The following is a 17,137-nucleotide window of genomic DNA, read 5'->3' on the forward strand; positions in this document are numbered from 1 at the left end:
AGGTCGCTCATTCTCCTCTACTGCCCCCCCCCCCCCCCATAGTTACCGCGCACCTCTGATTAGTACGGTTGGCTACGTACGGTGCGAAAGAAGTTCAACAGACATTGTTTAGAACTCTGTTCCCCCTTTGCCGTCTGTCCTGCTGACTCCCGCTGTCCAAGTCCAGGCTTACGGCCCTCCTTTATTCTTCTCGCTATGACTGAATGCCTCTTTATCTCCATGAAATAAACATGCCCGCGGTTTCTGTGCAGCGTCTTGCGATTCAATTGTATTTAGACGCGATATGACCACAAATTGTAATTTTCAATCCCATTCCTCCCACGTCTCTCCCACTCGTCCTCCCCCTTTCTCTCGCGCCCTCCCTTCTCTTTGAGTCTCTCGTCATTCCTCCCTGGCCGAGTGAGTGCGGGATTGTGTCGTACATCAGCGTTTGCGGGTGCGTGAGCAGGTGAGGCGGCGTGTGGACGGAGTGAGTGGATGAGCTCGTCAGTTTATGAGTGGGTAAGACAGTGAGGGGGGTTAGTGAGTATTCGTCAGTGACTAAGTTAGTGAGTGAGTCACTGGGTGGGTTAGTGTGTGCGTGTGTGTGTAAATTTGGCCAATGCCACCCTCCGACCCACCCCAGCCGCCCCACCCTCGGGACCCCCATTTTATTTTTATCTCTCGTCCTTGAATAAATTTCACTCTGTGCCGTGTTTGTCCGCGGTGCAAATTAAACGCAGCGGATTCCTGAGGGTTCATGGCTGCTGGCTCGTCTGTCTCTTTACTTAAACGCCTTTTAAAAGGGAAGAATCTTGTTTTTGTCTCCCACTTCTTTTTTAATATAAAATCGTCTAAATTTAAACGTGCGTGGGTGTGAGCGTGCGTATGTGCGTGCATGTCGTGCGTAAGCGTGTGGGTGCGAGAGCGTGTTCGTTCGAGTGAGTTTGTGAGTGCGTGTGTGTGCGTGCGTGTGTGCGTGCGTCTGTCCACGGTAGTGGGGAGCTGTAGTGTAGCAGTTAGCGCACTGCGCTACGAACCTGGCGACGCAAGTTCGATACCCACTCATCGCCAACACCAGTGAACCGGTCCTGGGCCTCCCCTAGGTCGACTCGCCCTCAAATGAGTACCTGGTGCAGTGTGTAGTAAACATCGCCAGTAGGGAGACAAAGGCGGCCGGGTGTGGTGCTGGCCACCCACCCCCTCGTGTACCACAGTGCCGGCCTTCATAGGTGCTCGCTAACAGCACTATATGGGGGATCTTTGTCTTTATGTGTGCGTGTGTCCACACATGAGTGTGGGTTGCAACAGTGTAGCAGTTAGCACGCTGTGCTATGAACCTTGTGGCCAGATTCTGATTGACAATCATGGCCACCAACACTAGTAACAATTATCTGAACTGGTCCGGGCCGCCCCTAGGTTGACTCGGCCTCAAATGAGCACCTGGTGTGATGTATAACCATTGCTACTCGGGATACAAAGGTGGCCGATTGTGGTGTTAGCCACCCACCCCTTCGTGTATTGTGCCAGCCTTCATAGTCGCTTACCAACAACACTTGCCTCAACAGTCTTCTAAGGCTATACAGGAGGTCTTTGTGCATCATTGTACATGTGTTTGAATATCTGCGGGTGTGAGTTTGGAGGCAGTTGCCCTCCAACATCAGCGGAGGGCCAGAGGAGCGATGCTCACAACAACGAGCGTAGTGCCAGGTGGCTAAAATGGAGCAAGTTGGCACAATACAGGGGGCACAGATGATCCATCTGCCAGTCATCTCAGTCAGTCCACCCATGGCATATGGGTCTGTCCCGTGACGTGCTGCCAGCAGCGAGACTTTGTCACTTCACGTGGCCTCGGAGTGCACCTGGCCTGGCACTTTGCGCAAGCACCATGGTGACGTCACCGCCACTTAGTGGCGAATGGCGGTTGCTGTTTGTCGTGGTTCTGCGAGTAAGTGGTGGGGTAGCTATCGAGTGTGCAGGAGGGTAGAGCTGCACTCGGGCCCCCACGGGCTGGACGGGGGAGGGGGGGGACTGAGGCACCGGACTTGAAGACAGAGGAGGAAACAAAATTAACAGGGGGGGTCCCATTGCAGTCGTTGCACCAGGGCACCATGCCCATCGCGCTACACCACTGGGTGGACATGACATTACCGATTAATGTCGTTGTGTATGCGGTCCACGATAATTGTATTGGCAGTCTTTCCAAAGGCTCGTCAAGTTCAAATCCCGGTCGTGAGTCAACCCAAATCTCTCCGGGCAGCTTCATTCGGGACCACTTTACGGGAAGCTATCAATGGTTGCTACTTGCACAAAGACCGGCTCCCACCATGGGAATGTGGGATTTCCACTTCTTGCCGTAGGCCACCATTGAAGATTAGCACCACCCCATCATTAATTTCCAACGTGAAGGGGAGTGGGAGGGTGGAGGGGGGTGAAAGGGGTGGGTTGGGCTGGGGCGATGGAGGAGGGGTGGGAGTTGTTGGGGAGGTGGGTTGGCTGCCCCTAACCCCCTCTCCCTCCGTCCCCATTCTCCGGGCCCTGCTGGGATCCAGGTGAGCAGCAATCGTCACTGCCTCCCCCTCCACCTCATTGCCGTCACCTGCCACTCGCGCGTTGTTTGCGCCAGGTCCCGCCACGAGCGATAACGACCGTACCCACGTCGCAATTTGAGCAGTTCCGATTTGTTTGCTGACAATCTTTATTATTGACTGTCGATGCAGTGATTTGCCAGGGCTGCTTGTTGCCGTCTGGCTGGTTGTTGGTGGGGTGGGGGGTGATGACGACGATAGGGGCCCAGAGAGGGAGGAGAATGGAGAGAGTGAGCGATGGGAGAGTTATGTTTGATGGCTGTGCAGTAACGTAGCTATCCAGTGTGCAGGGGGTGACACTGCTGTATGTATGTTGTATTTTGAACTACTTCTGCACCATACGTAGCCAGCCACGCTAATCGAAGGTACGGGGAAGGACGACAAACTGGGATTCCAGGACCCATGCCAACCAAGCGATGCCACTCTGTCCCAACCTTCACCCCATTCAGGACTTCCAACTTATCGCCTTCTCTGTAGGGGATGTCTGTACCAAGTTCATCCCCCTCAAGACTATAATTCGTCCCTTCCTCTTGAGGGATATCTCCACTCACATCCACCCAATTCATGACTCGAACTCATCACCTTGTCCAATGGGCCATCTGCATCTTAAATCCACCCTGTCCAGGGCTCCAGCCTATCACCTACGCCTCTCTCCACCTGCAGCCCAGAGGCAGGCCCCCGCTCCCCTGCAGGTGTAAGACCCCCGCTGTAGTCTGGGTGCCGTGATCGCCAGGAGATAGGGCACAGCACTTAGGACTCTGCTCCCCGTCCCCACAAACACACCCGAGCCGTTTGGGCATCTCCCCTTTGCTTTCTCTCTCTCTCTCCTTCTCCCGTAGCCTCTTCGTCTTTCTCTCTCCACCACCTCCTCACCATCTCTGTGTTCGACCGCTGCCGCTGTGCGCTGCGGTAGATAAGGCACGTGCGCTTGGAACGTTACCGGGCACGAAGTTACTGCCTCCTTATCAGCAGCCGCCCGCGTTACGGCTTTGGATGGCGTGGTTCACGTGCGCCTTTGTTTAAACACCGCTGCATACACAACAACAACGACGACAGCCATTAAGTGGTGGTCGTGGTGGTAGTATCATCACCGTTGCAACCGTGCCAGGCTAGGTGCGCTTTGGGACCGTGTAGAATGACGTAGGTTTACTGGCACATTGACACACGAGCGTGCATATTAAACTATAAACTGAACTATTTTTATTTTACCAGGCAAGGCCCACTTAGCTATATAACTCTTTTTCAGAAACAACCTGATCACAAATGATAGCTCAACGAAGTGGTTTATCACGTGGGACTGGATAACAGCCAAATACTCTTAATGCATGTTGACAAATGTGGAGAGGACCCGGAGAAAAATCAACGCGACCACGGTGAGAACATGCAAACTCCAAATTTACAGCAGACATTAGGGTCGGAATCGAACCCACAACCTCCTGTATACCAGGCGAGGTAGGGAACATCTTGCCACCATGACGTCACAAGAAGTGGCGTCGATTTCACGAGGTCACTTGCACGTTTTTCCACTAAAAGCTCCGTCACATGGCATGGGGTGACGTCACTGCTGTTAGCGCGAATACATTTTATACGAGCACGTCATGTAAACTATCCGCAACGCCGAAAGAAAAATTCGGCAACGCTGAAAGAAAAATTCCAGATTACCCAGAAAAATCTGAAGCGCTCAAACCCTAAACTCATCCCGATCATCTCATGTTTTCAGATCAATCCGAAACAATAAATCTTTCGGATTGTCCATAACCTCATGAGGTGTTAGCTGCCCTAATGCTGCTGTGTGGCAGGGAAGCTCCCAGAGGCAGACCAGACGATGTTGCCCTGGGTTCGGAGGTCCTTAAGTGCCTTGTTCTGTGTCTTTGCCCTCTCTGCTTAGGCTGGACGAGCAGGAAGTTCATCACAAAAAAAGTGAGTTTCTCCATCCATCAGGTGCCCTTTTTTCCAGCGTGTGCGTGTGACCGATCGTCTATGGGCCGTAGATACCTGCGTGTCGATGCGAGTGCACGTGTACACACTCGCACACACATACAGCACTGTTGTCGCTCCACCATGGGATGAGGGCCCTCCCCCGTGCCGTACAGGTCTTGGGGGCTGTTTGACCTTACTTCACGTTGGTCAGTGCGGGTTGGCGAAAGTGGCGAGTGTAGAAGTACAGTACAATAATGGGTTTTGCTGTGCTCCCCATCGCGTAACCCCCGAGCCAATGACAACCTTTTTTGAGCATCGCGGTGGCCCTTCCCAACACTATCTAGGCTCAAACCTGCTCAGCTTTTGGTTTCTGAGATCAGATGCATTCTGGGTCATTTGATCATCGGCATATCTGACTCTGTTTCTGGGCCTTCGCTAGGTTGACTTGGCCAGAAGTAAACGCCTGGTGCAGTGTGTAAATATTAGCACTGAGGAGACAAAGGCGGCCGGGTATGGTGCTTGCCACACCACCCCCTCGAGCGCCATGCCAGACTCAATAGGTGCTCGCTAACAGGACTTGCCTTTGCCGTAACAGTCTGTACAGCTATGCAGAGGTATTTTTCTTTGTATGTGTGTGTATGTTTACTCGTGTAAACATGTGCGTACGTGCATGCGCGTGTGTGTGGATGTGCAGGAGGCTGATCGACTTCTCAAAAACACCCCCAAGTTAAAGGAAGGGTCGCTCAACTTTTTCACCTCCCAGGGCCACCGTGGTGACCACCGCAGCTACTTCAATTGCACAACCACAGCGACTCGCAGCCACGCGAACCAACCCAGCCACGCGAACCAACACACCCACAGCACACACCACACAGCCACAGCGCCTACCACACGACCGCTCACATCACTACTCGTGCTTAACGAGGGCCGTACTGTACGGTGCAGCGCGCACCACCCAATACGCCACCGTCCCTGCCACGTTTGGGAGAATTCTCGTAAATTAAAAGAATAAAAATCTCTTCTGCAACCGATTTCTGCCGTAGGTGGTGCACTGCTCTGCGAGATTTCTGAATGGATTCTTCATCTCACAGCAGTACGCAGCAGATGATACGGTTAGGATTAACCGCAGAAATATAACCTAAAATATTCATTATAAATGGATGGACGGCCACATATGTTGTGCATTGCTTACAGGAATAAAAGCTTGGTTCCGATATGCTTAACCACGACCACAACGTCCTCATTCTCACACTCACGCGCAATCACGCAAACACACATGCACGCACACCCTAACACCCTGTCATGCGTTAGGGTCTAAACTGTGCCGTTCTGTCCCTACCCCCTCCCAGGAATGCTGTCGTACACGGACTACCTCTTCCTGGTGTGCATCCTCACCAGTGAGTCCCCCGCAGAGTCAATCGCTGTGACCACCAACAGCACCACAACAACGATGACTTAACAGCACAACAACCACCGACATCACGGCAACCACCATAAAAAATATGACACCCACTAACATCACAGCAGCCACGTGAGTGAGTGGTCGGCGGATTGTCAGCAGGCAATAGTGAGAGTGCTTGGTGGAGCACGTGAGCGTGAGTCTTCTCACGCTCACGCGGGGAGCTCTAGCGGTTAGCATGCTGCGCTAGAAACCCGGCAGCCCGAGTTCGATTCCCGCTCATGGCCACCAACATCAGAGACGATTATCTAAACCGGTCATGGGCATCCCCTAGGTCGATTCAGCGTCAAATGAGTAGCTGGTGCGGTGTGTAGACATTGCCACTTGGGAGAGAAAGGTGGCCGGGCGTGGTGCTGGCCACCCACCCCCTTGTGTGCCATACCGGCCTTCATTGGTGCTTGCTAACTGCACTTGTCCCAACAGTCTGCTTTGGCAATATGGGGGATATTTGTCTTTGAGTCTTCTTAGTCAACTCATGGCACGGGGGTCTCTCCCTTGACCTCCTCCCAGCAAGCCTTCGACACTTCACGTGGCCTCAATGTGGACATAGCCTGGCACACAATCACCGTGGTGGCGTCACCGCCACTTAGTGGTGAACGGCGCTTGTTGCGAGTGGTTTAGAATCGAGGTGCATTTAGAGGATTTGGCTGCTATACATTTCCACGTGAAAAGCCACTTCATTGAGCTATCATTTGTGGCCAGGTCGCTTCTGAAAAAGAGCTATGGAGCGCAGTGGGCCTTACCTAGTAAAATAAAAATAGTTCTCGTTCGTTTGGTTGGTGAATTGTGTGATCAGTTGAATATGCACAAGAGTCATGAGCGTGCGAGCGACTGAATGAGGGCATGGGGGGGGGGCTTTGCGTGTCTCTGCCACAGAGCCCCGTGCCGGCTTCCAGGTCTTCTTCAAGATGTTTGACACCGATGGAAATGAGCGCGTGGACAAGAAGGAGTTCATGAAGGTGCCCGCAGCAAGAGGCCCACCCCCACGCCATCGCGGCCCACCCGCACTCCCCTCACCCTGAGCCGAGGCAGCTTCGCTGGCTCGGTCGGGGAGGCTCGTAATGGCCAGGGCAAGACACTAGAGCCGGCGAAGCTTGTAGCCAGATTCAGAATATATTTTTTTATACTGGAGGAATCTGATGAGCTATAAAGCTCTTTTTCAAATATGTCCGGTAGGGTCACGGGGTCAGAACGTTACAAAAACAAACAATGCAAAAACACGATAGCAGGGCAAGGTACAGGAAAGACAACACAAATCACCCAAAAACATACAAATAAAACCAAACCATCCCCATCCTACCAGGCAAAGCCCACGGAGTTATTAACTTATTTTTTCACAAGCCAACCAAGTGGCTTATCATGTGGACATTTATAGCAGCAAAATTATCTCAATAATGTTGCTATTTGATTCCTGCTTGCGATTGGATAATTTGCGGGCAATTAACATTTACTTTGGGCAAATTTGGACCATGACCCTGGCACATGCGGCCTATACGTTTTGCAATCGTCAGTATCCACTTTAAAGCGTACGGCACGTGTCTATGGTCAATACGTACAAAATGTAATTTATTTTTAGTTGAGTTTGTTGTTCTCGAATTGTAAATGTTGCGGGTTCACAGTGTGCTGAGCTAACATGTAATTACCACGTGTTGTTTACGTGACAAACCTTACTAATTGGCGGTGGTGGCGGGTTTAATGACACATATACGCGATCTAACCCAAAAAACCTCTAATATGGATAATATTAGTCGCGAAAGCGTATGTGTTGAACTGACCCGAGTTCGATTCCTTCTCACGACCAATAACCACAGCAAATATCTAAACCGGTCCTGGGTTTCCCTTCGGTCGTCTCAGCCTTAAATTTGCATTTGGTGCGTTGTGTAAAACATCGGCACTGGTGGGAACACGTTTCTTCGGAGTGGGCAGGTAGGAACTTGGTTGGACAGCGCATTCGTGCGATCCGTGTCATGCGGCGCAAGCTGCGTGGGGCGGCGCGTCACGTGGTGCTGAGCCCGCCCGAAGCGCTCTATGAAATACAAATCGAGGGCGTGGCTATGCACGACAGACAGACAGACAAATAATCCCTGGTGGGCAGTGTGGAACTGTTGTTCCTACCTGTATAAAGACGGCCATGCGGGAGTGCTGGCCGCCCACCGCTTTGTGCACCGCGTGTACGCCTTCATAGGTGCGCGCCAACAGCACTTGCCACCAATAGTCTGTTAAAGGCTATGTGGGGTGGGGGGGCATTTGTCTTTGTGCATCTGTATGTGCGACGCAGCTGCTGAAAATTTTTCGGAAAAAGAAGGAAAAATCTACGAACTCACTCGAAGAGACCACAGAGGTGACGCACACGCATCTATACACGCACGCACGCAGCTCTGGGTGGTGATGTGAGCTGCGATGCAGGTGGCAATCGATGTCGTGCTGCTCGTGTTTATACTGAAGTCGATGCTGATCATGGTGGTGGTGGTGATGGTATTGTAGATGTTGATCGTGGTGATGGGTGGAGCGGTGGCGTAGTGATTATCTCATTTGAGTTGCCGGTCCTGGTTGACATCAGTGATGGATATCCAAAGTGGTCCTGGCCGCCCCCCCGCCCCCCAGGTCGATCAGCTTCAAATGAGTACCTGGTGCGGTGTGTAAACACCAGCACTGGTTAAACAAATGCGGCCGGGCGTGGTTTTCCGGCCACACCACCCCCTCGTGTGCCGTCCCCGGCCTTAGTTTATGCCTGCTTAACAGCACTTGCCCCAAAAGTCTGTGTGGCCTATACAGGCTGTCTTTGTCTATGTTGTCTTTGTTGATGCTGATGTTTTTGGTGATTACTATCAATTACGATTTGCTTTTACAATAGCACCCTTTACACCAGGGTGTCTTGGAGAATTCTACACACGATAGGAAACTTGCATCGCATCTCCTCTCAAACAATTGAAAGGGCACGCCCAGTGACAGCTTTCCCCAGGGCCACGAGATAACTCGGCACTTGGCCTGTAATCCGTCATTCGAGCAGTAGAGGGCGATGATTGCTGCGTGTAATCCCAATTGATTTATGACGATTGTTGGTGTAACGATGCATCGATATTAATGCTTGAACTCGCAGTGCATGTGTTGAATCGTGTGTGTGGTGTGTGTGGTGTGTGTGTGTAAGAATTTATGTTTTAGATTCACTCTTGTTGTACCCAATGGGTTCATGTGACCTCTGCAGTCACTCAAGGCCGATGCATTCACTACATTGTAATTGAATTGAATCTCAACCCTTAAAGTTATCAACTTCCCTTGGTGTGAGGTAGCAGTCGGGGGGGGGGGGCGGTGGTGGGGCGTGGCGGGCTGAATCCTTCCACTCTTAATAATGATGATAGTGGTAACGATATAGTTAATTTTATTTAGTTGTCCACTTTACGTGCGTTGATTGTGATGTTTGAGCGATCGAGCGAATGTCGGTGGCGATGTCGCTGACGGTGGTGTTGGCCGTGTAGGTCGTGGGGGGTGCCCCCCCTTTGGAGACTACGCTCGTCCTTCACCTCTTCAAGGATCAGTCCCTGAGCTACCAAGAGTTTGAGAAGTGAGTCGCCTCCTCACGTGGTCCACGTTTGATTTGTGAATCGTTGCTTGGTTTTAACGAGAGCGGACCTGCAGGAGGACCGAGTAACAATTAACGTTTTCTACGAATCAATGAATCACCACGATTCGTGGTCACGATTCGATTCCTGAAATCTAAATCGAAAACAAACATTTTCAAGCAATAGTGGTTGAGACGGAACGGGGCGGTCGCGCATTTGTCGATTGTTGCAGAGGTTCGCGGTTCACATCCCAGCGGCCGTCCTGGTTCATACTTGTGGGTAAATGATACGCGCCGTCTGCTTCACAGTCGACGCTAAACATCACGTGACGCGAGTCGAAAAAAGATTGGGCCACGTGTGCCAGCGTCACGGTTCAGATTTTGCCAGATTTCTTTAAGTTACGAACGAGGGTGCCCACGCGCAGGTTCATGGTGGAGCTGCAGGGCGAGGTGCTGCGGCGCGAGTTTGAGGAGCTGGCGCGCGGGACGGGCCGCGTGACGCAGCGCGAGTTTGCCAGCGCCGTGCTGCGCTACACGGGCGCGGCACACCGCGGGCGCCGCAACCTCGACTCCGACGAGGTGTGCACTGCACCTTCTCCAACTCCACCTCCTCCGCCTGCTGCCTGACTCAGTGCGGCAGAAAACGCCAAACCACACGTCTGCACACACCACACCTCTTCACATACCACACCTGCAGACGCCACACCTCTTAACACACCACACACCTCTTCATGCATCATCCCTCTTTACACCCCACACACTACCCATTTATTTGACCGTTTGCGCTCTGATCCACGTGCTCCTCTTCCTGATTCGCAGTATAATTCCCGGCTTGCTCCTCTCCACGCTTCTTCTCTGCGTACCCTCAGCATGTTTTTGTTTTGTTGTCTTTGCTAGTGTCCATGCTTTTTATTAACCTCTCATAGCAGGTGATGCAGACTGCTTGAACGTAACAGTGACAAGCAACGATATGTGCAATATTACTGCGTTTGTATTATTTGTTTCCTAAATGCTTTCAGAAGGATGGCTCTCGTGGTAAGTGTGGAAGGATGACTGGTGGTAATTGCTAGTTTGCGATTCCTAGCCTGGGCGCAACATCGGTGGCCAATAATGGTTGCACCCCTTCATAGGCCTCCCCTAGGTTGACTTGGCATGAAATTAGTGCGTTAACATCAGCACTGGGGAAACAAACGTGACCGGGTGTGACCTGACGACACCACCCCATCATGTGCACTGCCACCCCTAATAGGTGCTCGTTACCATCAATTGCCTGTTGGGCCTACAAGGCTACATGAGGCTCTAGGTGTGTGTCTGTATCGGGGTGTTGTGTGTGCTGTGTGCGTGTCGACTCGGCCTCAAAAGAGTACATGGTGCGGTGTTTAAACATCACCAGTTGAGAGACAAAGGTGGCAGGGCACGGTGCTGACCACCCACTCCCTAGTGCCGGCCTTCATAGCTACGCTCGCCAGCAGCACTTGCCTCAACAGTCTGTTAAGGCTATATGGAGGGGGGGGGGGGGTCTTTGTTTTTTTGTGTGTGGTGTTTTATGCATATCATGTTCCGTCTGCATGTGCTATGTCTGCGTGGCATGCTGTCCGTGTAGTGTGCCATGAGTGGTTTGCTGTGCGTGGCGTACTGTCCGCGTGGTGTGTCATGCATGTGATGTGCCGTGAGTGGTGTGACGCCCGTGGTGCGACGCTCGTGGCGCCACACGTGCCGAAGAGGCTGTGCTTTGCTGCCGTGCTTCCCACAGGGCATCACGTTTGAAGAGTACCGGGCGTTCTTCCAGTTCCTCAACAACCTCGAGGACTTCACCATCGCCGTGCAGATGTACACGCGGGCAGGACTGCCCATCGGACCGGGTACCCGGGGGCATGTGGGGGGACACACGCACAGGGATGCATGGGGGTGGGGGGGCATACGCTGTGACACATGGGAGGACACGCACGGGGACAAAAACAGGGACGCACGGGGGAACACACACGGGGATGTGGGGACACACCTGGGGACACATGGGGACACATGGGGGACATATACAAGGACACATGGGAGAACACGCGGGGACACACCGGGACACACCGGGACACGTGGGGACACACAGAGTGGAGACACTGTGGGGACACGCAACAAGGATACAGTTAGGGGACACACATTTTGTAATATGTGTCGTGTGATGTTGATGATGATGTGCACTGTTTTTTCAGTGTGTTGTGTAATGCCGTGTGTTGCGTGCGATGCTGTTGTGATGTGTGTCATGTAATGCTGTGCGATGTGTCTTGCGTACTGTTATCGTGTAATGTGTGATTTTGGTGACGTGTGTAATGCTGTCGTGGCGATGCCGTATGCACTAATGTCGGAATGCTGCGTACTAATGTCGCGATGCTGTCGCTCTGCCTGACGCTGTGCCGCCAGATGAATTCCGCCGCGCGGTGCTGGTGGTGACGGGCAGCCCGCTGTCAGCGCGCGTGACGCGTGTCGTCTTTTCCCTGTTCGATGCCAACAATGACGGGCGGCTCAGCCAAGCCGAGTTCATCGGCGTCATGCGGGAGCGGCTGCACCGCGGGTTCAAGGTGCGACCACGCGCATGCAACTACGCACATGCAACGACGCGCACGCAAGCACGCACACACAACCACGTGCACACAACCACACGCACACAATCAAGCGCAATCTTGTGTTTAGTTTGTTGTCCTTTCCCCGCACCTCCGATTAGCGCGGTCGGCTATGTTAAGTACGAAAGAAGTTCAACGTTCTTGCGAACATACATTGTGCGCACCCACTTGCAACCACTCGCACGTACAATCACACGCAACCGCTGCAACCACGTACAATCACCCGCAACTACGCAATCACGATCGACCGCACACAGCCATGATGAACCATGTACCATTACTTATAACCACGTGTAACCGCGTGCACGTACAACCGCGATCAACTACGCGCAACCATGTGCAATCAAGTATAAACTCAAGCAACCACGTGCAATCAAGTGCAACCACGTGCAATCAAGCGCAACCAGGCACATACTGCGACACCATGATGTAGTTACACCACACCAAATTAACACGACACTAATCCCAACACCAAACTTAAACACCGTGCCACCAGATAAAAAAAAATATCATATCATGCTAAAACAACACACGACCACATTAAATATAAACAATACTACGCCACCTGGCAATATGACACACCTCCAATGCGTTCCACCGTTACACCAAAACATTCTGATGGCAAATGTGCAGTGGAGACATGATGTCCATGCAATGTGTCAGTGATGTGATGTGGTCTGTAATGTCCGTAATATTTTAATATTGCCTGCGATGTTGTAATGTTGTAGTTATGTCTGTTGTAATATTGCTTGTAATGTTGTCAAGTTTCCTGTTATCTCACAATGTTACCTATGATGCCGTGATGTCGCCTGGGATGTTTTGACAATGTCCTGTCGAGTTGGAGCTTCATGTGATCAACCAGGTTGAGAACGCAAGGGACCAGTGTTAGTCTCATTTGCAAGAGTGAATTGGGTCGCTGAAATGGCAAAAAAGCTAAACTAATTTTAGGGTACAGCGATGAAGCAAACATAAATCGGAGCCAAATATAACTGTGTCATTTCAGAAATAGAAAATATTCTAAAAATATAAATCCGTGTTAAATAAGACATTTCCTGCAGCGTAATGTTGGCTCGGGGACATTATCAGACCCATTGTAGCACAATTACAAATTAAGTTACAGATATACAAAACTGATATTGGTGTGGCTTTTGTCCAAATATGTAAACAGACGAGGATATATTTTGACTTAAAACTTTCGTGACTGCAGGAATTCATATTCTTGGTTCTTTCGGTAAAGTCACGTAGATATCATTTTTTTTTATAAAAGCAAAAAACCACGACGTTTCGATCGCAACACAAGCGGTCTTCATCAGGCGGAGAGAAAAGACAAAGAAGACCGCTTGTGTTGCGATCGAAACGTCGTATTTATTTGCTTTTATTTATTATAAATTTTTAATTTTAACTTTTTTTTTCTATCTACGTGACTTTACCGAAAGAACCAAGAAGACGAGGATATATGATGTCAAAATGCAATTTGTAGGCGCAGTCATCGTAAAGAATCTGAGAGCGTAGCATCAAACTGTGGTTTGTCCGTGATTGCAGAGCGTGCCGTCTGTGGGTCGATCTGGGTACGTGGACTGCGTGAAGAGGGATATGGTCCGGGGCCTCCAGGAGTTCCGCAGGATGTACCAGAAGGCCTGATGGCATCGCCGCATCACAGCCGTCTCATCACCACGTCACGTCACGTCACTCTACGTTCTACACGCGTCATCGTGTCGCATCGCGTCGCGTTACCCCACGTTCTGCACTCACCACGTGACGCGCGCCACGCAACTCGCGGCTCATCCCACCGCGTACCGCATCGCGTCAGCGTTTCATGATCTCGCGATGCCGTAGCGCTGCGTCGTCGCACCACGCGGTGTACCTATACGCGTGGCTGCAAGCAGCCCACGTCTCGCGCACAGACGTTGTACGGCACGCCACATCACATCACATTTCATGGCACGTCACCGCACGCACCGTGCTGGGATTGAACCCGGGGTCAGCCTTAACGTATGTGCATCTGTGTGGGGTGAACTCAATTGTGGAGGTGGTGGTCTTTTGGCTCTGTGCGTGTCCGGATCTCTCAAGCGTCTCTGTTTCTGCGCGCGTGTGTGTACCTTTGTATTTTTCACTCTCCGTGCCAACGTCTTTCTGTGTTACTCTCGTGTTTCTCTGTGTCTCTTCCACCGTCTTGAGAAATGTTGTCCCTCAAACGGTTTTCGGCGCCGCTCACAGTCCACGGGTAGCCGCCCCAGTCGCCCAGCCGGACCCGATTGGCCTAACAGCCGTGTGGAAGAGCTTCAAGTTAATTTGTTTTCAATTCGATTAACCAGCTGAGAACTCGAGAGACCCAAATAGTCTCGTTTGCAAGAGTGACCTGGGCAGTCTGCTCTGCCAGCAAGACTGCAAAGTGATGTTGATGATAAGTGTGATGATTGTTACCTACGATGAAGACAATCTCATGGGGTGGTGGCTGGACTAACGATGTTATAATAAAAATATTGATAATTGGGGGGGGGGGGTGGGGGGGGCGTTTGATGCCTTTTGAGGTGTCACTTATGCACTTGCACTGTTGATGGTGTTGGTGTTTATAGTGGTGGTTTTGGTATATGATAAAGAGAGTGAGCTTTTTACATTTCGCACAAATGACGTAACAAGGCTACGCTGCTGCCGAACTAATCAACATTGTGACGCTGCTTTGGCAGTGTCGCATAAGTCCAAATAGACAAGCAAAAACTGTACACATTCGTAAATAACATTGCCCTGAAAGGAAATAATATATAGCTATAATAGGCAACATTTTGGATAATGGGCCCCACTGTTGTAAAGAAGTGCCATTGTAAGCAAGCTCGCATGTTACACACATTCAACTTAGTGCATTGTTATTAACGAATGTGTTGAGTGTTATCTAGACCGGTGGCTGTGTCTGGCTGCACTGTGTTGTTATACAGTAACATGTAACATTTTGCGGAGTTTGCAGTATATTGTGGGGGAGGTAGGTGATTCTCGTGATGCTGTGTGGCTGAAACATGTCCAGGACAACTGGCGTGCGTTGATTGACAGTGATTGAACCTGCACCCATTAAATTAGCACTGCTTGTCTACCTGATTTTGGATTATCGGTATTCGCATAAATGTCCTGGAATGCAGAATATGCTCCATTCAACACGCAGTTTTTAGCTGCTGCGGATGCTGCATTATGGGAAATGCTCTCTTTGCTGGTTTCTGTCTATACGTATATACTGGTTTCACCTTTACCTGCGATCCTCAGTACAATATATATCCCAGCTGGTGTACCCGACAGGTAATCTCAGATTTACCTTTATAATCTGGTGCAATGTAGTCGTGCTCCAATGTCTGGTAAACGCAGAGCAGTTTCACCCTTATTGTGTGTGGATCGTCGGTACAGCACATTACCACCGAATTACCGGCACAATTATCGAAGGTTGATGTGAGGCTTTTGTGAAAGCAGTGATGTCAAGTGTGAGTTTAATTGAAATGTAATCCTCAAAACCAAGGCATGGGCCCTACCCCTAACCCAGGGGTCGGCAACCTACGGCTCCGGAGCCGCATGCGGCTCTTTACGGGCTGCTTCTTGACGATATGTACGTATGTACAGTATGTACTCAGATGCATTGCGGCTCTTGAAATACTGAATTTTGTACCGAATTGGAAAGAAATGGCTCTTCTTGTTATTTTGGTTGCCGACCCCTGCCCTAACCCAACCATGCCTCTATTCAAACTCCACCAGTCCAGGGTTGGACTCGACCACCGGGTCACAGGGAATGTACCAGGAGAATGGCCCAGGAGTTCAGTCGTCACACTCGCTACGAATTTGCAGCCCTTGGGTGTCAATCCACTGCTGGATGAAGGCCCTTCCCCGTGCCGTCGCTTCCGTGGGTGACGTTTGCCCACACGTCACCACGTTGGTCATTGTGGGGGTGTTGAAGGGTGGGAGCAGGTAGGAGTGCCCAGAACCGGTTTAAGTGTCACTCGCCACTGATGGTAGCCGGGACCGGAATCAAACTAAGGTGCGTGGGGTACATGGCACAGTGTGAAAACCATTACACCGCCGCCCCCCCTCGCCACGCTGATCTACAACTTCAATCATTCGCCGCACAATTGGGAGTCCAGATTTAAGGTGTTGGGTTCGAGAGTGGTGGTCCAAATCCAGGGCATGCCAATTCGAACAAATGCATGAGCTTCCCAGTGTGCCCCCATTCCAACCATGGATGGTACCCAACCCTAGACCGACCCTAACCCCAAACCCGAACCGTGTACAGTCCACGTCCACCAGTCCCATCGGACGCATCCGGCGTGCACTTTCGGACTCCGTACATGGGCAGCGCTTACCGACGCACCTTTGGGGCTTCTTGTGTGTAAATGTCGTTATTGGGATGTATAATAAACGATGTTGGGTTGAGAGAGCCTGTGATGTGTGTTGGGTCCTCGGGTGACGATATCTCGAAAGGTAAAGTTCCAGTAAATTAGCGAAGCAAGGGCGGGGGCGGCCCCGCCCGCCCTCGGCGCCCTTTCCAAAGGGGCTCGAGGCGGACCTCGCAATGCTGTGGGTGTCACACGTGGGGGTGGGGAGGTTGGTATTTGACCATACTTCGTCACGCTGGTCGCTGCGGGTTAAGGCAGGGAACATAGATTCAGGAGCACAAAGCTACACAAATGTAATAGATATTGCTACACTACCATCTGCTGCCCGCCACGTGCATCTGCTGTATTGAGCAGAATGAAGTGAATGTTTTGAATGCTGGCCACAGAAACGTGGGATTTCCGCCGCTGTTTCTACGGCGGCCAAAGGAAGTGAACGCTGCAAGATGAATGCCTCCTTCGGCACGGGAATTGGTGGCTCGTAGCGCCACCATGTGGCCACTTTATGACAATACATTAATTCCGCTCACGGGGGAAAATACTTGCCCCTTGAATGCCAGGGTCCGTGTCCCTTTGGTGTGTCAGGTAAGTGGTCGTGTCTGATGAGTGTCAGGTGAGTGGCGAGTGTTTAATGCATTAGGAAGCGAATAGGGAAT

The 17,137-nt window shown here is 51.3% G+C and overlaps 1 protein-coding gene across 1 annotated transcript in view; it reads left to right on the forward strand.

Moving 5' to 3' along the window:
* The window catches only part of LOC144719020 (calcium uptake protein 3, mitochondrial-like), a 32,763-nt gene extending 16,242 nt beyond the window's left edge, over positions 1-16,521 (forward strand). The window contains exons 3-12 of the mRNA XM_078594737.1: positions 4,456-4,487; positions 5,182-5,260; positions 5,837-5,884; positions 6,823-6,905; positions 8,225-8,287; positions 9,423-9,508; positions 9,931-10,084; positions 11,259-11,367; positions 11,918-12,075; positions 13,660-16,521. Coding sequence (XP_078450863.1) covers positions 4,456-4,487; positions 5,182-5,260; positions 5,837-5,884; positions 6,823-6,905; positions 8,225-8,287; positions 9,423-9,508; positions 9,931-10,084; positions 11,259-11,367; positions 11,918-12,075; positions 13,660-13,758 — 911 coding nt within the window. The 3' untranslated portion in view covers positions 13,759-16,521. The remainder of the gene's footprint in view (positions 1-4,455; positions 4,488-5,181; positions 5,261-5,836; positions 5,885-6,822; positions 6,906-8,224; positions 8,288-9,422; positions 9,509-9,930; positions 10,085-11,258; positions 11,368-11,917; positions 12,076-13,659) is intronic.
* Positions 16,522-17,137: the final 616 nt, after the last annotated feature.

The sequence above is a fragment of the Lampetra planeri genome, chromosome 5, assembly GCF_965212315.1.
Source record: "Lampetra planeri chromosome 5, kcLamPlan1.2.h2, whole genome shotgun sequence".
NCBI lineage: Eukaryota > Metazoa > Chordata > Hyperoartia > Petromyzontiformes > Petromyzontidae > Lampetra > Lampetra planeri.